The sequence below is a fragment of the Clarias gariepinus genome, chromosome 13 (genome assembly GCF_024256425.1).
Source record: "Clarias gariepinus isolate MV-2021 ecotype Netherlands chromosome 13, CGAR_prim_01v2, whole genome shotgun sequence".
Taxonomy (NCBI): Eukaryota; Metazoa; Chordata; class Actinopteri; order Siluriformes; family Clariidae; genus Clarias; species Clarias gariepinus.
In genome coordinates this window covers 5068194-5095567 of record NC_071112.1, presented here as the reverse complement: position 1 = coordinate 5095567, position 27374 = coordinate 5068194, and the positions used below count along the sequence as shown (strand labels likewise).

General features: G+C 37.1%; 1 protein-coding gene across 1 annotated transcript in view; it reads right to left on the bottom strand.

Annotated features, from left to right (window-relative positions):
* The window catches only part of LOC128535351 (cytosolic phospholipase A2 zeta-like), a 28848-nt gene extending 4358 nt beyond the window's left edge, over positions 1–24490 (bottom strand). The window contains exons 1-17 of the mRNA XM_053509224.1: positions 24404–24490; positions 19516–19588; positions 19080–19216; positions 17652–17780; positions 11200–11240; positions 10624–10666; positions 9502–9553; positions 9138–9277; positions 8826–8918; positions 6919–6953; positions 6188–6326; positions 3811–3947; positions 2671–2893; positions 1997–2108; positions 1704–1841; positions 1488–1586; positions 493–663 (exon numbers count right to left, since the gene is read on the bottom strand). Of these exons, the coding sequence (XP_053365199.1) occupies positions 493–663; positions 1488–1586; positions 1704–1841; positions 1997–2108; positions 2671–2893; positions 3811–3947; positions 6188–6326; positions 6919–6953; positions 8826–8918; positions 9138–9277; positions 9502–9553; positions 10624–10666; positions 11200–11240; positions 17652–17780; positions 19080–19216; positions 19516–19588; positions 24404–24409 (1768 nt within the window). The 5' untranslated portion in view covers positions 24410–24490. The remainder of the gene's footprint in view (positions 1–492; positions 664–1487; positions 1587–1703; positions 1842–1996; positions 2109–2670; positions 2894–3810; positions 3948–6187; positions 6327–6918; positions 6954–8825; positions 8919–9137; positions 9278–9501; positions 9554–10623; positions 10667–11199; positions 11241–17651; positions 17781–19079; positions 19217–19515; positions 19589–24403) is intronic.
* Positions 24491–27374: the final 2884 nt, after the last annotated feature.

Genomic DNA, 27374 nt, shown 5'->3' with positions numbered 1-27374 from the left:
TGTTGGCCCATTCACTTTAAGACTTAATTTGTTGTGCATTCTAAGATGCTTTACGGATCATCAGTGATAATTTGAGTTAGCCCGTATGCACGAAGCAGCATTCGTGTTAGTTTAATCCAGTCTGGCCATTGTACTCTGAACTGTAGAATTGCCAGTAGAATTATTGCCACATTTTTAATGATCCAACTTGAGAAGATCACATTTTATTTTCCATTCTGATCCTTGAAATGTGATCCTACTATTACATGATTGGTCGTCTAGATACAATACTATAATTGCATGAATGGGCAGGTAAACAGGCAATCTTATTTAAGTAGTCAGTGAGTGTCCATTTTTATAAAATGTATATGTTAATTGAGTAAATGATTCAAATGATTAAAAATATACAAAGCATGAGAGAAACTGGACAAATCAACAGAAAAAATAGTGGAGTGCAAATATTCAAACTAGTAAATTTGTAAACAAATCAAATGAGAAAAATTGAGGTCTGACCATTTGAGATGTCGAAATTTGGACTTTTGGTGTACAAGTTGTGCAGGAAGAATCCTCTAAGGAAGTTAAACACACGGCTGATGATGGGGCGATCATTCAAAAACTTGGAAAATGCTGAAGCATCTGAATCGACCCGTAAAGTATCCAGTGCTGGACGCTTCCCATCTGTCTCTACAAGGCCAAGAAAATTGCTTGTTAACAAAACATAAAATAAACGAGAGGACTAGTAAGATTTTTGTCAGTAGAAAAAAAGGAAAATGTAACTAGAACTAGCTGAACAAATAATACATCCACATGCAGAAAAAAAAAATCTGAAATAATTGTTATTCTAAATATTGCCCAAATGTTTGTAGACCTGGGTTGGCACAGTGGATTTCGATTAGCCTCATATCTGTGTGTATGGAGTTTGTATTTTTCTCTCTGTGCTCAATGTGTTTCTTCTTGTAGTCAAAAGACATGCAGATTAGGCTAATTGGTGTTCATAAATTGCCTGTAATGTGTGAAGGTGTGTGTGTGTGTGTGTGATGGGTTGTGCTTTTTTTGTCCTCCAAGTTGATCCTTATTTTCTTCATTCCTACTGTACATTTCTTCCATTTTTTCTTTGTTTCCTTCTTTTCTTTTGTTACTTCCCTATATTGTTACTTAGATTCTGTCATCCTTGTTTGTTTATTTATCCCCTTTATATATGCCCTTTTTTTCCATCCTTGTTTTCCATCTTCCAATAAACATTTTTCATCCTTCTTTTTTTGTTTATGTTGATCTTTTCATAGCTAGTGCAGGCTACCAACCAAATCTAGCTGTATCAATGCTGTGCTGATATTCAATACAACAGCACACTCTTATGTGATATTGCTTAATAAACACATTCATATGTTTATTTGTAGTTGTCATTTTTTTTTTATTTAAGGAAAAGATCATTTTTAAACATTGAGTGTCTGTACCTTTAATGAAGTTGACAATAAAGGGTAACAAAGCTGATATGAACATGAACTTACCAATCTTGTCTACCATTTCTCCAGTGGAGGATGGTGTCACTCCAGTAAATGTATTCCACAACTGCATCAAATTATTAGAGAAAACACTGCTCCAAATGCCTACACACAGACACACACAGTTACATTAGTATTAGTTTGACAGTATACTTATAATGTGGCAAATGGAGACGAAGCAGGGGATTGTGAAGCTTTCTCTATCACAAACACAGGACTGACCCATGAGGAAGGAGATGCGCGTTTCTGGCAGCTTCTTCACCACATGACCTAGGTAGAACTCACTCCCAAAATTTTCTGCAGGGACAAATGCTCCATATTTGGAGAATCCTACTTCGAATGGGGTGAACTCACACCACTCTTAGAGTACATGGACCAGGAAACAAAAGCAAAGAAATAAATAAATAAAAATTCTTACTACCATTTATTTTAAATGCACTCAAACCAGAATGTAATAAATGATACCAGTGTTCTGAAATACTGTATAAGGTGAAGGGTTAATGTGCAGTTTTTACCAGGGATGGTGGAACCACTTGAGTCCTGCATGTTTACTGCTGTATAAATTGGGAGTGGGTTCTGGCCCTCAGAGACTGCCTTCTTCTGGTCAGACAGTGTATCTGTATGTTCCTGAACCAAAAACAATTTTTGATGTTACTTTTCTTCTTAGATTTTACAAGCAAGAATATAAATTAAGGATATAATCAATAGCAATTGTTGAACCGTTGTGGAACTGTTTTATGAAAGCAATATTGCAGTTGACATCATGCAGTTTTGCTGAATATCATCACAGTTATGATGCATGTTATCTTTTTTATATCTTGTTCACTGCACAATGTTTGCACAGTTATACTGTACAGTACATAACAATACCATAGTTTTATTACCTACTGCACCTTGTACATTAATTACTCTCACCCCTGTTCTTCTAAACTCATACCCCTATTTCTCACATTGTTTTTTTACTGGTAACAGACCATGTATGCACTTCAGGTTAGAAGCTAACTAAATTTCATTGGCTTTGTACATGCACAATGACAATAAAGTTGCATGTAATCTAAAATAAAATAAAACAAAATCACAGGTTTTTATATATGTACTCATTTAAAATTCTTAACACTGGTGTATTTTTAAATTATTTAACCTTTCACTGACAGTGTACTTGGATTTCTGTGCCAATAGAGAAGCAGACCTTTCCAAAGATGAGCTGCTCTATAACAAGTCCCCAGGTATCAACTAATGAGACTGAGTAGCCTTCTTTCTCCCTGTTTTCCAGCTCAGGGTGATAATAATGAAGGCGTGTAGGAGAGAAGACACTGGCTGGGCTCTTAGCCAACTCCTTCTGAGTAGATGCTATCACTTTATCCAGGCCTTCCTTTGACCAAAATGGGTCAGAGTAGAGACTAGCAGTGCCCCTTAAACAAAGGAAGAAAAAGGAAGAAGGTAGCATCAGATTATTATTATTATTATTGTTTTTAATGGTTTTTGACACACAATATTAATCCAGCAACACAAAACCGTTTATATATTGTTATCCATGTTTCCATCTGTGACAAAACTGAAGAGATGAATGTGTTCTTTTGATTTTCTGACATTATAATGCAAATCTTTAGTTGAATTCACTGACGAGTCTCAGGGTAGATCATGGTGAAATGCAGCTTGTTTATCACATGACTGCATATGAAATGTATATAACACAGTATTGTATCAGTATTGTACGTTTTTGTACATAATAATGGAGAAAATTCGTATTGAGAAGCGGTTTTTCTAATAGGAAATAATGTAAATGCAGATAATCTGTTAAAGTAAGGGGAATTTATGATTCCTCTTGGCACTGGCTGCTTTTAAAACAAAACTAAAAGTGGCTTCCATTTCTCCTTCATCCCTGATTACATGTAGCGCAGCCACATAATGGGTTTTTCTAAAGCTGCGGATCATTTTTACACCGATCGCCATTTTTCCAGTCGCTGCATAAGACTGTAAATCTTTCTGTTTCTGTGCAGATACATCTAAATTCTGCACGTATAAGAATACACATAATCTTAGTTAATTAATGAATATAACAAACATTCTTGGGACCAATGGTACTATGTCTTCACTAAATCTTGCACAAAATGCAAAAACCAACAAACAAACAAAAAACATGTTTGCATCAGTGAATGGGTTTACAAGTTTTAAATGGCTACACGCAACTGGCTTGACTGCTTCGAAGCAAAATTTTGGTTTGTAAGTCGAAAATTCTCAAGCTGGGGCATTTGTATGTTGAGGATTCACAGCATCCTGTACTGTACCCCAAAATGTATTTGAGCTTGTGATGTGCTTTTACACCCACCAGGTGGAGCCAGAAACTGAGGTGATGTAGGTGATGACATCGAGCAGGCCGAGGCTCTGCAGTCCTTTCAGGGAGCCGTACATGCCTGTCATGGCCCTGGAGCCGCCTCCTGAACACACCACAGCCACTGTTGGCACCTAAGCACACACACACACACACACACACACACACATTCACAAATGCACGCAGCTTTATATGCTAAGAAGGGCTGCTTACTTTTCAGAGTGAGATTCTGAAAATAAGGGCATTGTACAAGCATGTACAAGCACACAACGTCCCCACTGTGCATTACTATCCATTTTGTCTAAAATTATCCATGGTTCTTTATATCATGGCTCTGTACTGTATATTTTATTATTGCATGTGTTAAAGCAAAACAACAGATGCAAGTGACTGTATTTACTGACATTTGTAATATTCATCATAAATAAAAATTAGGCAGGGCCTATCTTACCTGCCAGCCACACCACCTACCTACTCTCCAGCAACTCAATGTAGGGTAGCAGAGGCATTGCATAGAATTCAAGGCCCTAAACTTACTGTAAACGCTCTCACTGGGCCCCCTTTTCTTCTTGATTCAGATCTCTCATATTTAATTTAAGACTTACAGTGGCAATCCCATCAATGGGACCCTGGGTAGTCATTACCACCCTCATTCCCCCCTTCCCTATGATGCCTCTAAGGGGAGTAAAAATGTTTACACACAAGATAAAGAAAATTTTATTTTTGCATTGACTTTAATCATACACAAAGTGACTTATTACTAATTATATATGTAAGAACACTCAGTTGCTATAAAACATGCAATATTTTGTGAAATACAGGAGTCATGCAGGAGCTGTGGCACAAAGAAGGTGTATGAAGGCAGCAAGAATACTTGGAGCAGAAAAAAAAGGAAACTCAAGATATTATACATTGTAGAGTAGTCCCAAAACAAATGGATCAGCAGATGGTACTGAGGGTGAAAGAGAGAGAGAGAGAGAGACAGAGAAAGAGATCAACCAGTTTAAAAAATGCTTTATTGGCATATGACACTTGTATAGCCAAGGGTCAGAATCAAGACACAAAATAACAACAAACATAGATTTAAAAAATACACACACACATTAGTGCAGTCAAAAATTAAATTTTCTCTCCCGATTATCTTTATTTTGTTTGTTAGCCTTTTAGTGTTCTTATGAATATAAAAAGGACCACATGATTAACCTTAGTGCCAATATTTTATTGTAACTATAAATATTAACATGTATTTTCCTCTTTGAATAATATTATGCCACGCCCCTCAATCACTCTATTAATGCTCCAGCTGGTGTGTTACTTTGGTGCCATCTATAAATAAGTTAGAATGTCAATTTACTTTATTAGATTGTTAATCTGTTTAGGACTGTTGTGACTGTTCTAATTATTATCCCTTCTTTTGCGATTGATTGATGCATTATGCAAAAATTATTTCTCTTTATTTGGAAAGAAAATAAGTGGCGGATCTTCATGCTGGTTCGCTCTGGCCTCAATGCACAATACAGTGTGGAAGTGGGTACAGTAAAGTATCACCCCACTTAAAAATATTCACATTTTGTTGCTTGGCAGCCAAAAATAAAAACAGTTCCTTTTTGTTTTATCCAGCTATATTTATTCTGGTTACAAGTCATTTTAGGAGGGGATTGATCTTCTGATGAAAGGAATTACACTAAGTAAATACAACTGGGTTTTTGTCTTCATGTCAGACTTCAAAGCAACAAAATGCAATTATTTTAAAAGGGGGTAATTATTTTCTATAACCATTGTATCTTTTGGAGGGCATGATGTAGTGTTTCGACTTCAAAATAAAAGCTATGTATAGAATCATTAGAAAGAGGTTGGAGCTCAGTGATTTCACTTCTCAAATGAAATGCATCTTCCTCAAATAACTGTTTTTAATATGAAAGTGTGAGTAATTGAAAGTGTGGTGTAAGAGTGTGTGGAGATGAGTGATTGCATGAAAGTTGACAGCTCTGCTTACTGTAAGTAATGCAACAGTACAGTAAAGATCTCCATCACATTGATTACATGCTGCCCATTTAGTTTTTATAATCCATTTCAATATGCAAATGTTGTAGGATCCTTTTATGTGATAGGTAAGATTTAGGTTAGATTTACATCACATCATATCATATTATTTTATTCTATTCTATTCTATTCTATTCTATTCTATTCTATTCTATTCTATTCTAGGTTAAATAGTTTTATAATTACAACATTTACATAAAAAATTAGTTAAATATAAACTAGAATTTATTGATTTCCTTTTTCAGTAAGAGGGTGGCGGTGCAGAATGTGGGCATGGTAAAGGGGGTGAATACTTTTGCAAGGCACAGTACATTTTTGACTTGTACAATACCTTTGTGGGATCCAAAGGAGTTTGAAGGTTAAGAATTTTCTGCAGTGCACGAGAGACCACCTCTTTCCTCTTCACCAGAAACGCCTTCTCCTCTGCAGGTATATCAAAATCCAGACGCACCTTCATGTCCTTCTCAGAGCTACACACACACACACACACACACACACACACACACACACACACAGAAGTCAAAATAATTAAATAATCAAAGTTTAAAACATTATTAAGTTTTACATCATTCTTTATACACTGATCAGTCATAACACTGGGTCAGGGGTTTCGGCATAGGCCTACAGTTTGGAAGATCCCAGGTTCAAATCCTATGACCACCAAGTGTTGACAGGACAGGATCAGGCACACTTAACACTCTTCAACGTTTACAGTGACCAAAGGTCAGCCCGGACAAATAAGCCTGATCCACAGAGACCTCCCCCCGCCGCCAACCCACAGCACTCGAAGTATCCACCCTAATGTCCTGTTTCCTTACACCATAGCACATCCACAGTGGTCTTGTGTAGTCAAGCCCCAAGGTTACAGAAACACCCTGGCTACACAAGAACAACCTAAACCTAGTTTTTTTAAATAATATATTTTTTTAATGTTTTGGCTGATCAGCGTATAAAGAATAAATTAAAGAATGAATTAATTAATGATTTTATTATAAGTCCAAATAAGTCTAGTTGCCAAATTTGAACAAGATGTTGAAAAAAATGACATTTGTTTAGCAATACCTGTCCACTCTGTTTAAATTCAACTCTACCTTGTCCTGTGGAGTAAAACAAACATTTTTTTAGTACTTATTTTAGTACTTAAACCTATTCCAAATATTATATATTCCACTCATTCTATAATTTTGGGTATGCTCCATGTCTCTTGATGATAAGTAAATTTATTCTAAATATTTTATTCAAAATGAAAGGGAACAGCCGGAAGACAAAGAAGAAGATTTTATTCAAAAGTTTTATAATTTAATCTATTAAGGGAATTTGTTATAATATCACACAAACATTATGTGCATCCTATGGTTCGATTAGCTTGGCAGAATATTTTAATAATTACCAAATAGCAATTTTTGCTGTCTGCTTTTGCAACTCAGGATTTCAAAATAGTTCCTAAACCAGACTAACAAAACATGAATCAACATTTAATTGATTTTAAAAGTCTAAATAGTAAAAAAAAAAAAAAAAAATAGAACTCCATCTCTATTCTGTTTTTTTTTTTTTTGCATAGGAAACAGAAAGCTTATAGCCTATCGCAGGGGACCCAGGGTATGAGGCGCGTACACCCTGGAAAGATGTCAGTCTATCACGGGGCACACAGACACTCTCACACTATGGGAAATATGGAAAGGCCAATTAGTCTACTCCACATGTCCATGGACTATTAGAGGAAACCAGAGAACCTGGAGGAATGTCACCAAGCACATAGAGAACATGTAACCTGCACAGGAATCTGAGGCAGAAATCACCTATAAAATGTATTAATGTCTGCCAAAGTTCTGTCAACTAGGTTTTGTTAATTTATGGTGTTAATTTATGTTGTCATGTCAATCTGTCTTGTCTCAGCTAGCCAGCTAATTAGGTTGCCAAGTGACCAGCATCAAATTATGTCATTATTCGATGTGGAATGCAATTTAAATACACTGTGGTAAGTGTTCTCTCATTTTCGCAATATTATATAAATAAGAGCTCACTGTTATTGAGTATAATAATTGACTTCCAACTATGTTACATACATAGTTGCTTAGCCGTGCAAAAATACTCTGCACTGTTCAGAACTCCGCAGGTTGCTACCCCGCTGCGTTCTGAACAGGCAGAGGCGCGGACATATAGACACGCAGTTGCCAGGCAACACCACAGTCGGCCTGAAGGCGCCACATCTGCCGGCATGTTTATTTAAGGGTCCTGATACCTCCAAACTTTGTGCGATCATTTAGGTATCAGGGCCAAAGAAGCAAACAAGGAAAGACAGCAAGACAGCCAGATGAGCGTGCTTAAGAGAGGGAGAGAGAGGCAAAGACCAGCCTCTGTCTCCCAAAAACGCTGGCGTGAGCGAGAGAGAGAGAGCGACACGCTTAAGTTCAGCGTGCGCTCTTCGTTATAATGCAAAGCACAAATTATCTTTCCGATAAATCCTTAATAAGGGCATAGTCCCCGTGAGAATATAGTTTTGTTTTAGTTTTCAGAGCCTGTCTGTTCTCGTGTAGACGGTGGAGCTCTGTTTATTGTGTTTTTTTTAGTTTTCTTTTATTTTCTTTTAAGTTTCTAATTAATAATCCCATGCTCTCTCCAAAGTAAAAAAAGTCTTCCTGTGCGTATTACAAGTACTCTCACAGTAGCTCAGTGGTTAAGGCATTGGACTACGGTTCGGAAGATCCCAGGTTTAAACCCCACAACCACCAAGTTGCCACTGTTGGGCCCTTGAGCAAGGCCCTTAACCCTCAACTGCTCAGATGTATAATGAGATAAAAATGTAAGTCGCTCTGGATAAGAGCGTCTGCCAAATGCCTAAATGTACTCCTATTTCATTAGAAAAAAATATTTTGATTGCGAAGGTTTTAAGCAAAAAAAAAAAAAAAAACTTAAAGTTAGTGTTAAATGTTACCATTAGTCAAAATGAATATCCTGAGTTGTCTTACCTTTTCCACAGGAAGAGTAAGTGTAAATTCACTTGTGGCTGCAAAAAGGCTTACAGGGACTACTGCTGGTTTGGAGGTTCTATCATTCTTCAACTATCCTCGTACAAAACAGATAGACATGTGAACAACCAAAAGAGAAAACAGATAATAGCAAATACTGTATATCTATGCCTTAAACAAAAATAGTACTGGCTCTTGTTCTGTGCTTTACTGATTATAAACTATTCTTGGTTTCTTTAAGAGCAAAGTAAATACTGTAACATATGATTTTATAATTATATTAAATGCATAATAATGTAACACAAATTGTACCATGCAGAGTCCAATCTCAGTCTCCAGGTATCTGTTGATGTAGTAGTGAAGAATCTGCATGAGGTTGCTGTTCTTGGACATTGAGATCACTTGGTTTTCATTATACGCCCCTCTTAAGGTTAACAACATGTCATGTCGAACTAAAATACACAAAATTAACGGACAATCATTCTGTGTAACATTTATTATACAACTAATTACATAATACATCCCTCTTAATTGCTTATGTAGCACTTTTAACTATTATATTATATTATATTATATTATATTATATTATATTATATTATATTATATTATATTATATTATATTAGTATGATTATTATTATATACTGTATAGTTTTTAGTGGACACATTGTATCTTACAGTCCTTTGGCAGTTTGCTTAGCTTCACCTCCAGAGTAGAAAGAGGGGCGGCCTAAAATCACAACAAAATGAGTAAGATGAATAAACCCAGCACACATAATTCCCTTTTTAAGCGAATCTTGTGTGTATGTTAAAACCATATTTTAGAATGGTATGTATGGGTGTGTGTGTGTGTGTCTACTCCATACAGGCTTTATTTGATTATGTAAAACAGTACAGAAAGCTTGTAATAGAAATAACCCCTAAAGCAATGTTTACAATTACAACTTTAAAATTAAAATTACATTTTTTAACCTCAAACTTTTAAACAAGCCTTCAGATTTTTTTATCTGCCATTTTTGACAATACTGTTCTAAACCCACCAACACCTTATACCCCTATCTCACCTACGCGGTTTCGCGCTGTGGCCATAAGTATGGTTTATCATGATTCACCGCAAGTTTTTGACACTGTGAGTATGTTTCCATTTTTCCAAGCGAAAAGTTAAAAAGTTAAACGTTAAATTTTTTTGCCGGCCCTCGCAGAAGCTTGCGGTCCTTACAGAACTTCGCGGAACGCCAGCGGAATGTCGGCAAGCAATCGCAGCGACTCACAGTGCCTAACTCCGCATCACATCGTGAGTCAAACCGCGTAGGTGAGATAGGGGTATTAGCATTGATCCTGTTCTGTCCTGAGCTATACTGAGGAGTGGACTAAAATTCCTCATTCATCTAAGCCAACGTTCAGGACTGCATTGTTATTGACAATGGTTAATTGCACTTTTTGCTGCACAAGTGAGTTGCAAAAGATAGGGTTAGGTGCACATACTTTTGGGATAATTTTCCTTAATGCATAAATCACCAAGTATATATTTATTTGCTTATCTTGCTTATTAACTTTTATTACTCAAGTGTAAGTCAAATTATGTTTGGGTCACAGTGGTGCGAAAACAAAATTCTAAAACTTTCACAAACTTTTAATCACCAATCTATATGTTTACCAAATTTCTTTTGAACTTTAATTCCTTGTTGAACTTAACTTTATTAAACAGCAATACATACTTATATCAAAATATTTTCCCCCACATTACACCTTTAAGTAGTTGGTTTTGTTTAAAAAATAATAGCTAGAACAAGTGCTTACCACTAGCACGCCATTAGAGCAGTACTGACCAGATGCTTCAACACTGTAACACAAACCAAAAGACTTATAGATATTTAAATCTTTTTATTTTAATTTCTGAACTAAAAAAAGTATAGAGAGTAAAAATTGAAGCATTAAGTTTAATATTTCTTAGAAAAGTAATATCCTTATTGACAAAGCATGTTAATGCAAGCAATAAAAGAGCCATAAAACACACCAAGTGTTGGTGTGATATGGTCCAATGCAAAGAAGATCTATTATAAGGAATAAAATAAACATAAAGCAAATCAGTTGTTGGTTTGATGTGTCTTAATGCAAAGTAGATCTACTATTACATCACAGACATCAAAAGTGCTTTTGATAATTTTTTTTATAGTTATTATTCATTAGATTTACATGTGGAGTTTAGATTTGCATGTAAAGAGTTCAGTATTTGTTTATTGTTTATAGACAAGCTAAAATTCCTATAGTCTGATGTATTTTAGCATAGATTTAAACTATAAACAAAAAGTTTTTGTTTTTGTTTTACTAAAAGCCCCCTCCATGCTTTTTGATCAGTAGCAATTTTTTTTTTACCTCTCTGTGATCTCAAATTCCACCCACAGCTTGTCCTTCCGCTGACAACAAGAACAGCAATAATTATGCCATTAACAGCAGTAATTATGTTTACAATACTATATAAAATATTACATAACACATTATAATAATAGGTTTATTTTCCTTTTTAGTGCACAATAGGATCATAAAGTATGGTGAAATTCATGGCCATAAAGTCAGTAGTTGGGAAAGACAAAATCCATCCCTAATTCCCTCCTCCTGGCAACCCCCACCAAATTTTACAATATTTTCTAATATCCTACTGTAATATATTGTTTTTCTTTCTTTCTCTATTTAACCAGTTAGTATTTGGTCAAATCATCAGTATATGCTTCTTTCCTCACATCATGGCAGTTGTTTTTTCTGCTTTGTAAACATCCTTTTTCTCCTCCTATCCTACTCACCCTACAACTTCTCTGTACGTAAAATGCACCAAAGTGAAAGAATAGTGTTGTATGGTGTTGCCTGCCTTGATGTTTAGGAATACCTCACTAAAGATTTATTTTGTATATGGCAATTATTATTATATTAAGGAATATTGACTCATCACTTGTAGTACTGTTCGCTTCTATTATCTGACTAGTACTAATTTTCTCACTGCAATTTTTTTATTTTAATTCTACCCAAAATCTAGTAATCGTTACAGCCAGCATTTCTCTTGCTCATTATAATAATAGCTCACACATCATTCAAACAAACAGTAATAATGCTATTTATCCTAAGCAAGTACACCAGCTATACAGTAAATAAAAACTACTATTGTTTACATAAATCATAAATGATTGATACTCACACTTCACACTTCAACATAAATGATTGACACTCACACTTTTTGACAAATGCAATCTAATAAAAAAAAAGAGGAAGTGACCCTTCCCGGAGGAAGCCCGGGGCCAAGTCTGGTGCCAGGCCTGGACAGAGGGCCCGACAGCGAGCGCCTGGTGGCCGGGTCTGCCATGGGGCCCGGCCGGGCACAGCGCGAAAGAGCAACGTGGCATTGACCCCTGTCCTCCCCCAACTCGTGGACCCACCACCTGCGAGAGAAACCGATGGGGTTGGATGCGCTGTTATTTGGGTAGCAGTGAAGGCCGAGAGCCTTGACGGACCAGACCCAGGTGGCAGAAGCTGGCTCTGGGGACATGGAACGTCACTTTTCTGTGGGGGAAGGAGTTGGAACTTGTGCGGGAGGTGGAGTGTTGTCGGTTAGTCCTGGTGGGGCTTACCTTGATGCATAGCTTTGGATCCATAGTCCTGGATAGGGGTTGGATTTTGTTCCTCTCCGGGGGTGCCCAGGGTGTGAGGCATCAGGTGGGTTTGGGGATACTCATAAGTAACCAGCTGAGTACCACGACGTTGGTGTACCACTCCAGCGGACGAGGGGGTCGCCTCTCTGCGCCTGAGGACCAGGGGGGGGGGGGGGGGGGGGGTTGGAGAGCTCTCACTGTGGTCTGTGATTATGCTCCAAACAGAAGTTCAGAGTATTCTTCCTTCTTGGAGAAGTCTGAATGGAGTACTGCATCGGGCTCCAGTAGGGGTTTCCATAGTCTTGCTGGGGGACTTTAACGCACATGTGGGCAATCCGGGACGAAGATACTTGAAGGGGCGTGATTGGGAGAATGGTTTTCTGGTCTAAACTCGAGTTTAGATACCATGTTTGAACATAGGATTGCTCATAAGTGTACTTGGTACCAGAGCACCTTAGGCTGAAGGTCATTAATTAATTTCGTGATCGTATCACCTGACCTGAGGTCATATGTCTTAGACACTCCGGTGCCACATGTACCTTCCCTGTGGAGTGGACACCTGTGGTTAGGGAAGCTGTCAGACTGAAAAAAGAGTCCTTCAGGGATATGTTATCCCTCTGGAAGCAGTTGCAAGGTACCAGCTTCTGAAAAACCGTCCGGCACCTCAGGAGCGGGAACCGGGGAACCACCCAAGCTGTGTACAGCAAGGATGGGACACTGCTGACCTCGACTGAGAAGGTAATCGGGTGGTGGAAAGAGCACTTTAAGGAGCTCCTGAACCTGACTAATTCACCCTCTGTTGCAAGAGGATGACGGGGGTCGGCGTTGTTTTGGATGCTAGAACTGCTACCCCCGCGTTTTTTGGATAAGCGGTTGAAGATGGAGGGATGGACATTTACAGTTCCGGTACAAAATAAGATTTTTACCTTATCATTATCTTTACTGGCTGTAGTGAAGCATTGTTATTGACATGGTGTCAACTAGGGTTTATTATAATTTTTTCTTTTTGGGCTATTTTTAATTTTATGCTTAGTATTAATCTCAGGATTAAATGTCACTGTTAGTCTTTATCATATTTAGCCTGGATATTTTAGTCAGAGAAACCCTTTAGTAATTTAGTCTAGTTTTAGTCAATGAAAACACAACATTTTAGCAATAGGATTATTATTAATTAACCCTACAGTTAATCTAGTAGTTAAAACCACTCTTTAATGGTTTGTCACAAAATAATTATCTTAACATTTAAAATGTATCTTTTCATCTGATGTTTTCATCTAATTATATGTATTTATTTATTTATTTATTATTTAACCATCACGACAACTGCTGCATGTCTATATTTTTACAATCCATATTCATTAATATGATATGAAAGATTTGTATGCAAAATGCAGCTGATATACAGAATGTATTGTTACCCTTTCTTTCCCTTGTTTTTATTAAAAACTTAAAACCTTTAATGCTTTCTGCTGGCTCATTAATTGTTGCCCTTTTTTTTTTGAAAGCTGGACAATTCTAGATAGCCATCACAATTTTTTAATAATGAAATTCACTGTGCTTTAGTGCCTTATATAATATGCCTTATATAAAGTTCTCCTGTGCTTTTTCAAGAATCTTATCTTGGATCTGTTTGACTTTGGAAATGTCATGGTGTATTGTTTCCTTAGAACTGCACATGGTTGAACAGTCAACATTGAACATTAAGGTTTCTGTAAAAGCATTTTTTTTCGCTTTAAAAACCGAACAGGGATTTTCAGCAACAGCAGCATGCTTAGATGGATAGTGTGAACAGCCTGATATACTTGATGAAACAAAAATGCTAAAATCATTAATAAAATTTCTAGTACTGTATGTGTTGTACCATATTATAATATTACAGTACCTACATGAACTCCGCCATATACTGTACAATAATTTGCTAGCATACTTTATACAGTAACAATCTAAGTTACTTCTCATGGAGCTTATTAAACCTTACATGTGTCCAGAAATGTGTATAAAGAGAGTTGAAGTGTAACAAAGTAAATATTTACATTTATGTTTGGTTGTGACTTGGTAACTTTTTTATGAGGTGAACCTGGTAAATATTACATATGGAAATATGAGTTTTTTCCTCTCAGTTAAGCAAATGATATTGATGTTGTTCCTCTCACACGCTCCTGCACACTAAACCTTTCCATCATGTGTCGTCCTTTTTATCTACCTCGGGAGTTCACATCGGTCATAATCAGTGCCGTTTATATTCCACCACAAGCGGACACGGACACTGCCTTATGCGAGCTGCATGAGGCACTCACACAGCACCAAAACACAGCGCCGAACTTTTATCAGCATATCACATGCCCCACCAGGGGTAAAAGACACTAGATCATTGCTATACAATGGTCAAGGACGGCTACAAGGCACAATCTCGTCCACCGTTTAATAAATCCGACCACGCCGCCATCTTTCTCATGCCAAAATACAAACAAAGGCTGAAACAGGAAGTTCCGGTTCAGCGGGAGGCCGCGCTTGACAGACCAATCGGTGGCCACATTACAGAACGCACTCGTTGACGCAGACTGGGACATGTTCAGAAACAGCTCCGCTGATGATTTCAGCATGTTTACGGAAGCGGTTGTGGGATTCATTGGGAAACTAGCGGATGATACTGTGGAAAAAAAGACTATTAGAACATTTCCCAACCAGAAGCCGTGGGTGGATAAAACCATCCACGACGCTCTGAGATCTCGCACCGCTGCCTACAACACGGGACTCGCCTCGGGGGACTCAGCTCATCAATGTGTCAGTGGATCTCCAATTTTCTGACTGGCAGACCACAGGCAGTAAGGATGGGCGGACATGTCTCAGCCTCCCTCACTCTTAGCACTGGAGCCCTCCAGGGTTGTGTTCTGAGCCCTAGAGGAGATTGGAAATCTGGAGAACTGGTGCCAGAGGAACAATCTCCTCCTGAACATCAGCAAGACAAAGGAGCTGATAGTGGACTTTTGTACAAAGCAGGAGAGAAACTACCAGACCCCCATCATCAACAGGAGCCCAGTGGAGAGAGTGGACAGCTTTCGATACCTCTGTGTTCACATCACGCAGGACCTGTCATAGTCCTGTCACATCAACACCGTGGTAAAAAAGGCCCGGCAGCGTCTTTACCACCTCAGACGCTTGAGAGACTTTAGACTGCCCTCCAAGGTGCTCAGGAATTTCTACTCCTGCCCCATAGAGAGCATCCTGACCGTAAACATCACTACCTGGTTTGGAAACAGCACCTTGCAGGACAGACGCGCTCTACAGAGAGTGGTGCGATCAGCTGAGCGCACCATCTGTACCGAGCTCCCTGACCTGCACTCAATCTACAGCAAGCGGTGCTGGATCAAAGCCAGAAAGATAGTGAAGGACCTCAGCCATCCCAACAATGGATTGTTCTCTCTGTTGCGGTCTGGGAAGCGATTCCGCTGCCTGAAGGCCAACACAGAGAGACTGAGGAGGAGCTTCTTTCCGCAGGCGATAAGGTCTCTCAACCACAACACAACACAGGACTAAGTACCATCTTTTTGTAACTCCACGGCACAAATCACTTTAAATAAGACACTTTACAAAGTCACTTTTTTGCATACTTGCACACCACAGCCATTTAAAAATTCTAAATCTGTTTGGCAAATTTCTATTTTCTTTTCTATATTTTTATATTTGATATATTGATATTTTGCTTTTTTATAGATATCTTGTTCTTATTTGTAAAGTTTATTTTACTATTACTTTGTACAGTACATTTGCACTAGTTAATCTTATTTTCTAACGTATTTCTCTTATTACAGTATACTTTACTTTGTACAGCATATTTTACTAGTTAATTTTATTTTTTAAAGTATTTCTTTTATTCCTATTATTTCTTATGTATAAGCTTTTACTTTTCTTTTCTTTTAAGGTCACTGGCAGTCGTATAATCATTTCACTGCATATTGTACTGTGGATGACTGTGTATGTGACAAATAAAAATTTGAATTTGAAAATGCAGCTGATATAGGAGAATGTATTGTTACCCTTTCTTTCCCTTGTTTTTATTAAAAACTTAAAACCTCTAAAGCTTTCTGCTGGCTCCTTTATTGTTGCCCTTTTTTTGGAAGCTGGACAATTCTAGATAGCCATCACATTTTTTTAATAATGAAATTCACTGTGCTTCAGTGCCTTATATAATATGCCTTATATAAAGTTCTCCTGTGCTTTTTCAAGAATCTTATCTTGGATCTGTTTGACTTTGTGAATGTCATGGTGTATTGTTTCCTTAGAACTGCACATGGTTGAACAGTCAACATTGAACATTAAGGTTTCTGTAAAAGCATTTTTTTGCTTTAAAAACCGAACAGGGATTTTCAGCCACAGCAGCATGCTTAGATGAATAGTGTGAACAGCCTGATATACTTGATGAAACAAAAATGCTAAAATCATTAATAAAATTTCTTTTTTCCCTAGACAGTTCAAATTTAAGTACTGTATGTGTTGTACCATATTGATAATATTACAGTACCTACATGAACTCCCCCATATACTGTACAATAATTTGCTAGCATATTTTATACAGTAACAATCTAAATTACTTCTCATGGAGCTTATTAAACCTTACATGTGTGCAGAAATGTGTATAAAGAGAGTTGAAGTGTAACAAAGTTAATATTTACATTTTTGTTTGGTTGTGACTTGCTAACTTTTTTATGAGGTGAACCTGGTAAATATTACATATGGAGTTTTTTCCTCTTAGTTAAGCAAATGATAATAAAGATTTAATTTATTTATATGTATATACCTACATACAGCCTTAAAACAGCTTATCATTTTAAACCAATGCACATATCCAGAACAAAAAGCAAAGATTTTATATAACATTTAATATTTTTGCCGCCCGTGAAGCATAGCCAACACAAATGATTCACTATCTGTCATCATTTGGAGGTGGGGGCGTCACCATCACACTTTTCTATCATCTGACTTTAAAACTATTCATGGCAATTTCACCAAACCTTCACAAAGCCTTTATTAGGAAGCATATCTGTGCCTTAACTATTTAATTTTCTAATATTGTTAATTGGTGATTAAGGTTTCATTGGCATTACATTATACCATGCCTATAAACAGCATATACCTTAAACATGAGATAACTCATTTCTGAACTTGTAAATGTCTTGGGTGTCTGACCTTATCATCTGTAATGAAGACCTTAGTCTCTTTCTGACCCAGTTTGAGAGTACTGATGTCAAGCAGGATACTGGTGCATAGTTCATCCTTGACAAGGTCTTCATCATACAAATTCAGCTCCAGTATATTCTAGTGGATAAAACTAAGAGTCTTAAGACAGTATTAATTTTTAAAGAATACACATATTTTTGTCAAAACTAGAAAAGTATACAGTGCATACAGACAAACAATCCGAGGAATTAACACTAATAATGCAGATTTTTGCACGTTATGGGTAGGGGAGATGACACAGGAATTTTAATACCCAGGTAAAAAAAATTATGTTAAACATATTAATACCATATCCTACCATGCCAAAGCATATTAAGTAACTAATGATAAGTTTTTTCGAATTTTGCTGTCTTAGAAAAACCCCATTATGTACAGTTCCTAGTGTATTTACTGTTACTGCATATTTTTGGAAAGTGTTTAATCCCAAAATAATTGTAAAAGTATAATATAAGTATGCTTTTTATGTTTATATTAACTGGTACAATTTTTTGTTGGTATATTTGCAATGTACTTGCAAATATTTTAATATATTTGTAATACACTAAAGTGTATTTTTTTCACTAGGGTACTATTATAAATTTTTTTTAAATAGTGCTTTTTACAAAATTTTATATTTTTCCTATATGAAAAAAACACTAATAGTATCTCAGTATCTGCCGAGATGCTGCTAACCAGGGCTGTGTAAATAATGGTGTATATATACATGTATGGAGGATATAAGGTTTATCAGGTTTGGACTACTTAATCCAAAGGAGACTTAGACTCCGTCCAAACGAAGCCGGTGCGTTCCCTATCCGATAATCTTTTTGCGTAAACACGGCGTCATCTCAAGAAATATCTGCGTACACACGAAACCACTGAAAACAGTGTAGTATATATGCCAGACCAGTATGGGGCGCTGTAATTCTGTCATAGAGATACACTATACACGGAGAAGAAGACTTTGAGCATGCGCATAACCTTGCGCGCTGTATACGAACCAAGATGGTGTTGTCTATTATAGCTTGTTGCTCATAACAGTTGCAAAGAAGCAATAGATTTTGCTTTAATAAAGCTAGTAGGCTTTGTAGCAACACAAACACAATCATGTAGTCCGCCATTATTGGTGTTGCTGTTACGTGTGACGCAGCCGACACGTGATGTAATGACATCATCGTTTCACAAAGACGCAAGGGTTTATCCACTTATTCAGATTTATCCACTTTGGGAGCAGGTTTCAAAAAATAGCGGTTTCAGTCTCCTAAAACGCTGGATCCGTGTGGACGAAACGCCAATACGATAAAAAATGTATACGTATACAGCGAAACGCGTCTTCGTGTGGACAGGCCCTTAAACCCTTCTGACAAGGTCTCATTTTTAGCCTGTTAGTTGACTCACCTTGACCTGGCTGTAGACATGAAAGCAGAAGGTCTCATTCCACTCAGGTGTCTTGCAGTTATTGATTGTCCTTGTTCTCAGAGTACAAACTGAGGCCGTGGGTAGGTGTAAGGTCACATAGAGGTCAGGCCATGAAACTGTGGAGGAATGTGAACAACAACTAGTACGTTAGCATACAGACAGGTAACAATATAAGAGAAAAAAACAGTTCTGTTATGTTGTGAAAAGGATGTCTTTTAATACACCGTCAATTTTCATAGTACAATTTTAAAGCCACTGTTGTTCTGTTTTTCCATTCATTAAATAATTTATCCCTTATTTAATATTAACAGTTTTTAAAAAAACAAACAAATAAAAAAACTTTATATTTAAAAGTAGCTCATGTTTATTATTAATGAAATTATAAAAAATTGAATGTGTGAGAATACCGACATACAGAGGTCATATGAATGCTGGAAACTTCCTCGTAGCACTGTGACAGAAAGTTTCCACCGCCGTGCGTCTTCCTTCTGTAACACAGGTAATATAAAGAACGGAGATATTAACATTAATTGACATATTTATATTAAGCATATACTGTATATTGCACTTATAATTTATCTCAATCAGTAGGTGTACACATACAGCATTACAGTAAACATCTGTAATAATGGTCAAATTTCATTCCATTTCCAGATTTATTGTTGAAAGGGCACACACACGCACACACAAACACGCACGCACGCACTCACACACACACACACACACACACACACGCACACACAAACACGCACGCACGTACACACACACACACACACACACACGCACACACACACACACACAGGGAAAACATGCAAACTCCACTACCCTGGAGGTGCAAGGCTACAGTGCTAACTGCTATGCAAACAAGCCACCAACTTCAAAGTATTCTTCGAATGCACATCTTGTAAACACACCAAAAATGAAGTGGACTCGTCTCCCCTTTACACATACAGTAAACATCTGCTGTAGCTTTGATCTTTTATTAGCTTAATTTTTCACATTTGATTCTTGTGTAATTATCTTGTTGCCAACACCTGATTGCTTATGCAGTGTTAATTTGATTTAGATCTCAGGGATTGTGTTTTGAAGTGACTAACAGACTGTTGTGAATTTTGTTAAAATTTAGGGGGGCAACTGTTATATGATTTTATATTGTACATTTTCCCTAGACATTGTTAAGTTTTCCTCCCTCATTATTCCCTTAATTCAATTTTCTATTTATTTTAATTGAAAAAAATTCACTTTATATTGCAGCTCCACAAAGTTAAAAGAAAATTATGGAAATATGGGAGCAAGTAAAATGTATATAACTCATAATGATCAGATTGTCCCTGATGAGCAAGCCTTAAGTAGGGCTTAAGTAACAGATGTATGAGAAACAAGTAATTTGGCTCAGAAATTAAATAATGTCTTTGCTGTTAACAAACCAGAGAGAAAATTTACATACCGTCATGCAAGCTGTATGTGTATGTACACCACCAATGAAAAGTTGGGACACGCCTTCTAATTCAGTGTTTTTGTTTAGTGATCTATATTCTACATTTTAGAACAATCCTGGAGATTTCAAAACTATCAAATATCACAAATAGAATTGTATAATAAAGGAACAACAAGCCAAATAGTATTTTAAGATATAATGGCTAGCTCTTGCTGGAAGAGAAGTTCATTTACAGTTACCAGCCTCAGAAATGAGAGCACCTCAGATGAGAGTCATTATGAAAGATTTACAGAGCATAAGACACATCTCAATATCAACTGTTCAAAGGAGATTATTGTATATTTTTGGATCCCTTCAATTTTGTTGTAAAAATCAGAAAAGACCATGGAAGTAGAAGGTGTGCTTAAACTGTTTCTTTTTTTTCCAGCAAGCAGGTGGTGAAAACGGTCAGCAAGCATATATATATATATATATATATATATATATATATATATATATATATATATATGCTGTAAACAGTCCACATAGTGTGTAAATTATGCAAGTGTATGGAAAAGTTTGCAATATCTTTAAGAAAAAGATTCAGTGTGTGTGCAAAGCTGCAAAGGTTTGTGCAGATTGTGCAAATAATTGTGCAGATGATTGTTATTGATTATTATTGTGCAAATGATTGTGCAGATGATTGTTATTGATTATTATTGTGCATGATTGTGCAAAGTCCACAATGAATGTCCTGAGATCTGTGTCAACAGTCAGATACAGTTGGTAGTCCAAGATTGTTAGCTTCTGTCAGCTATTTAGGAGTTTGATGGTAGTGAGAAAGAATGAGTTCTTTAGCCGAGTCCTGCACCTCACACTTCTGTATCTAAAGAGGTGAGAACAGTCAGTGCTTGGGATGGGTGGCGTCCTTTAGAATGGAGGCAGTTCTCCTGCGAACTCTGCGATAGTAAATGCTCTGCACGGATGGCAGCAAAGTCCTTGTGATCTTTTCAGCAGTCTTCACTACTCTTCACAGGTGGTTGCGGTCCATGACAGTAGTACTGCTGTACCACAAAATGATGCAGTTGGTCAAGATGCTCTTGATCGTGCAGCTGTAGAAGTTTGAGAAGATGTCTGGAGACATATCAAACTTTCTCAGCCTCCTAAGAAAGTAACTTAAGTGCCTTAAAGGAGTACACAAAACTATGGTTCTTCTGTTACTGACTTACTGACTTACTCTTCTCACACACACTTCAATCACATTAATCCACCGTTGAACTGTTCAAACACAAGACAGCATACAAAATAAACACATTCATATCATGCACCATGTAAGCCAAATAAAACAAAAGTAAATTAGCCTACTTTGCTTGCTGCACACACCCAAAGGGCAATTAATGTGTTTGAGTAAACATAAAATATAAAAAAAAAAAATTGGCAATATAACATGATCACATTCAAATCTCCTTCACTCTTTAAGTAATGTTTAAACACCTTCAGGTGACTTCTTGGCAGAAATTGCAACAGGTTAAAATGGACTCTGGTCATCAACTCGGTCATCGCTACATCACTGGCAATTCATTTCAGTCCTTCTTGGTTCAAGCACAGAACAATGAAGTCAAGGGCAGGTAGCATGTCTCTGATGGTGAACAGTAGTTACATACAACATACAACAGTGTGAGCATTGGACCTCTCACATTCTCCTGCATGCCCAGTCTTTACACCCAGTCTGGAACAATAAATATCACCCTTTCTAGGGTACAATTCTCCAGGAATTTACTTTGGTCATAGTTAATGCTATTTATATGATTCAGAGGGAGGTCATTTGCTGGACGAGCATTAGGTTCTGCAGGAGGCTGTGGATGGCACATATTGGAAGATGTAAACTCAATCAGATGAAGCTTATCACCTCCTCAATGGCACACCAGTTTTTGCCCAAGTTGAGTTAAATTAAAATAAAGTGGTCTGTGTGGTCAGTTTTGCTGTGTTCTTTGCATTATTGTCACGTTGGCCATTGACAACTTTCTGCAACACATTTTCTTCAAGAATTGAATGGGGAGGCATTTTGCCCCATCCAAGTGCTTCAGTCCTTGCTGCAGAGAAACATTCCCATAACAGGATATTACCACATCAATGCTTTACTGTAGAAATAGTGTTATTTAGATGGTAAGCTGTATTGGATTTATGCTGGAAATATCGTTTGGTGTTTTGGCCAAATAATTACATTTTTATCTCTTTTGCAAAGCTCAGTTGTGACTGCATGTAGCCTTTCTCGAGAAGTGGCTTTTTTATTGCAACCATCCCATACAAGCCACATTTGTGAAGAATGGAACCATTTATCCCTTCTCTTCTCCAGCACAAGCGGAGTTTTTCCTTGTGGAGAGGAACAGGTGGCTAAATGAGATCACTATCAAGAGTATCTTGAGACTATCTTGAGTAAAGCCCTTAACCCTCAACTGCTCAGATGTATAGGAAGATTAAAATGTAAGCCACTCTGGATAAGGGCATCTGTAACTACTATGCTCGTGATTTTTTTCTACGCAAGACCAACTGCTCTGCAGCTCCAAAATACCTGTGTAGGTCAAAGAGTAATGCTGTCCACATGTGACATACTCCTTAAAACTACATCAAGGAAATTGACCAGCACATACATTGGCCCAATCAACATCTCCCATGTCATCAACCCATGCTTAGTTAAGCTTGCTCTGCCATTGTCCATGTGTAGTTCATAAATGGCACCTTCCATGTGCCCCAGATTTAATGATTGATCTCTTGTCCATTCTGCCTCCTGAAAATATATTTCTGGAAAATTTGCTATAATACAATACAATATTTTTGAAGTATGTTAAAAGTTTAATTCCAAAAATTGGTAAAAGGCATGTTAGTATGTTTAATATATTACCTATTGGTACACTTTTTTGTTAGTATTTTTGCGATGTACTATAGAAAATGTAAATATATTTGTAATACAGTAAAGTGTATCTTTTCAGTAGGGAACACACACTAACTGATTGGGAAACAACTGCTTCTCCAGAGCTGTAGTCTCTATTACAACACCACTCCACCCACACACATGCATACATACACTCACACACCCCATACATACAATACTGTACACACTCATACTGTAACTGCCGAAGACTGTTAACAGAATAAAAATCACCCTGTCTTAGCCACCATCTTTTTCATCTCTTTGTTTGATTGTTTGTCTGTATGTTTGTTTATTCCCAAGCTGCTCCTAATGCACTGAACACTTTTAATTCAGGACTGTACAGTAAATAAAATTATAATAAATTGTGCAATGTGTTTTGCTTGCTGACAATGCCTTTTTGCACCATTCACACTGCCAACAAATACTGTATGCTGTTGTATTTACGTCTATATTTTCATCATAATAATTTATTTTTATAGATATCCTTATATTATCTTTATTACTGCTGATCTATGCATGCTACTAAAATTTTTTGTAATATTACTACAACAACAATAAAGTCTTTTATCTTTTCAGATGCCAGATGTAATAGAGTGCTTTGAATATATTTATACTCAGAAAGTTGTTAGAAAATGTCAGAAGTACTTTTTAAAATACCACACCTCTTTAAATTCTATATCACAACTGTAGGCAGTTTTCACAAATGCCACAGACCACATATTTATTTATTTTAAGGTTTTACCTCCAGTGCTCTGATAGAGTTACTGTAACAACATGGGATTGGTTTTTAACTGACTGCTTAAAACTGAACCAAACTTCCCATCAAGATTAATTTTGAGCATGTAAATATTTTATCTATTGATCTGTTTTACAAAAGTTGTTACACCATTTATTGCACACTTGGTAACTCTTCATACAACATTAAAATTGTTAAATTAATGGAGAAAATGGTACCTGCATTTGGAACTGCCACAAAATATCCTTTGGCTGAAGGTTAAAAAACAAACAAACAAGTGTTTCTTAGAGAAGATGTGCTGTTAGCAGCCTATTACCAATGAAAGATTGAAAAACCCGACTAAATGTGACAGATTCCAAAGAATTGCTTACTTTATATTTTCCTGATAAGAAGTCATATATACAGTAATGTCATATGAAAAGCAGTCAGTAATAAAGTTACACCCTTTACTGTAAACCAGTAAGCTAGGAGATAAAAACCACCTGCATAATATTGTGTGTGCCCGCCCCTGTGCCAAAACAGCTATGACCTGTTGGGGCATGAAATCTACAAGACCTTTGGAGGTGTGCTGTTGTATCTGCAAAAAAACAAAACAAAATAAAAACGTTAGCAGCTGTATGTTGTTCTGTATGTTGAAGGGTGGGCCTCCATAAAACAGACTTGTTTGTCCAGTATGTGCGCAGACTAAGATCTAGGGAATTTGGAGGGCATGTCAACACTTTGGCATGTTCTTAAACCAATTCTATTCTATTGTCCCAGCAGAACATTCTCCAGAGCAACCCACTGCCTCTGACATTTTGCCTTCTTCCTCACTAAAATCTAACAATTGACCTACTTTTTTCCATTCAATCACCCTACAATTTATTTTGAATTATTGAACAGCATTTATTTATGCTTTTGTACTGTTATTTATTGACCGATTATGTCTTTCTAATACAAAAAAGAAAAAGACAAAACTATATTATTGCACAGCATTGCATAAAGTAAAATACAAAGTAATTGTGCTCATGGAAAACGGAAGGCACAACTGCAACACAGTGTGGAAAATTACAGTGCAGTCTTTCTAAACCTCCTGATGTACATGTCTGTTGTGCCACAGATTCGTATCCAAATACAACAATGCAGCATGGAATCATATTTCTATTTTTATTTTTATTTTTAGTTCCATTTTTTTCTAGCACATTTCTATTTTTATTTTTAGTTCTATTTTTTTTTCCTAGTTTAATTTAATTTTTTTATTTAATTTCTATCGTATTCTTTTATTTATATTTATTTCTTATTTGTAAACTTTAATTCTCTTTTAGGGTCAATAGCAGTCGTATAATACATTTCACTACATTTCGTACTGTGTATGTTTGTGTATGTGACAAATAAAATTTGAATTTTTGAATTTTTTTTGATCTGCATGTCTTTTGGTATGTGTTACTCAGCCTTTGTAAAGATCTGTTGTGACTCCGTACACTCTGCATCAATCATTGGTTAATCTAACATTTTAAACATTCCCTTTCATTGGTAAATCAAGATTGCCTGAGAGTAGCTTAATTCAATTCAATTTTATTCAATTTTATTTGTATAGCGCTTTTAACAATTGGCATTGTCCCATAGCAGCTTTACACAATTAAAAGAATTATTTAAGTTTGTATGGAATTTGAATGTGTATGAATAAAAATGGTCAGATGGTCCCTGGTGAGCAAGCCGAGGGCGACAGTGCCAAGGAAAAACTTCCTGAGATGTTAGTAGGAAGAAACCTTGAGAGGAACCAGACTCAACAGGGAACCCATCCTCATTTGGGTAAGGAAACCAGGAATTGATCTGCATTCATACTGTGTGTTAGTTGGCAGGCAGTTCAGCATAACAGTTGATGTTAATTGATGTTAATATGGAGTCCAGTTAGTTATTGAAAAGTCAGGTAGACTTGTATAGTCTAGTATATTCCAGTCCTGAACTGTTGAACAGTCAAGTCCTCAGAAAAAACAGCTGCCAACACCAGTCGAGGCCAGAACCGTCTTCTAGGTAGAGAGAACCATCCCCAGACATGAGACGCATCCCAAAGAGACACACCAAAAGAGGGGCATCCATGTGATGAGATCTCCAACCAGAAGCGGGGCACCAGGATGGGTCAGACAGGTCCGGAGGGCAGAGGGAGTCTGGATCACTGGCAGCTCAGGAACAACATGTGTAGCTCGGCAGAGAGAGAGGGAAGGAGAGAGAAGGGGAGAGAGGGAAGAGAAAGAGCAGGAGAGAGAGCAGAAGAGAAGAGATAACAGTTAGGTCGGGTCACAGTCATATACAGTAATGTATAATGTAAATGTATATTTACTGTAGAGTGCAAGCAGAGACTCCGGCAGGACTAACTATGACAGCATAATTAAAAGGGAGAGCCAGAAGAAAACACAGACATGAGGGCTCCCTGAGATGTAAAGCAACCAATCACCTCACCGTCAACAAACCTGAGTGATCAATGAGAGTGGGGAGGACAGCATCTAAACATACCAGTTCACCATAATACTCTACGTCCATGAGTCCCCCAGATCTGCCCCTTTACCTAAGGCAAATCTATTTATAAAATGCTTGATTAAATAAATAGGTTTTTAGCCTGGACTGTGTCTGAGTCCCGAACACTAATTGGAAGACTATTCCATAATTTCAGGGTTTTGTAATAAAAAGGTCTGCCCCCAGCTGTAGTTTTCATAATACACGGTACTGATAAGCAGCCTGCATTCTTTGATCGAAGTAGGCCTGGCGGATCCTAAGACACTAGCACTTCACTCAGATACTGCGGTGCGAGACCATTTAATGCTTTATATGTCAAAAGTAGTATTTTAAAATCAATGTGAAATTTCACAGGGAGCCAGTGAAGTGAAGATAAGATAGGTGTGATGTGCTCGTATCTTCTGGTTCTAGTGAGGACTCTCGCTGCTGCATTCTGGACTAGCTAAAGTTTGTTTATGCACCTAGTTGAACAACCAGACAGTAAGGCATTATAATATAATGGGCCAGGGGTAGCTCAGTGATTAAGGCATTGGACTACAGTTCGGAAGATCCCAGGTTCAAACCCCACAACCACCCAGTTGCCACTGTTGGGCCCTTAACCCTCAACTGCTCAGATATGTAATGAGATAAAAATGTAAGTCGCTCTGTATAAGAGTGTCTGCCAAATGCCTAAATGTAAATATAATAGTTAAACCT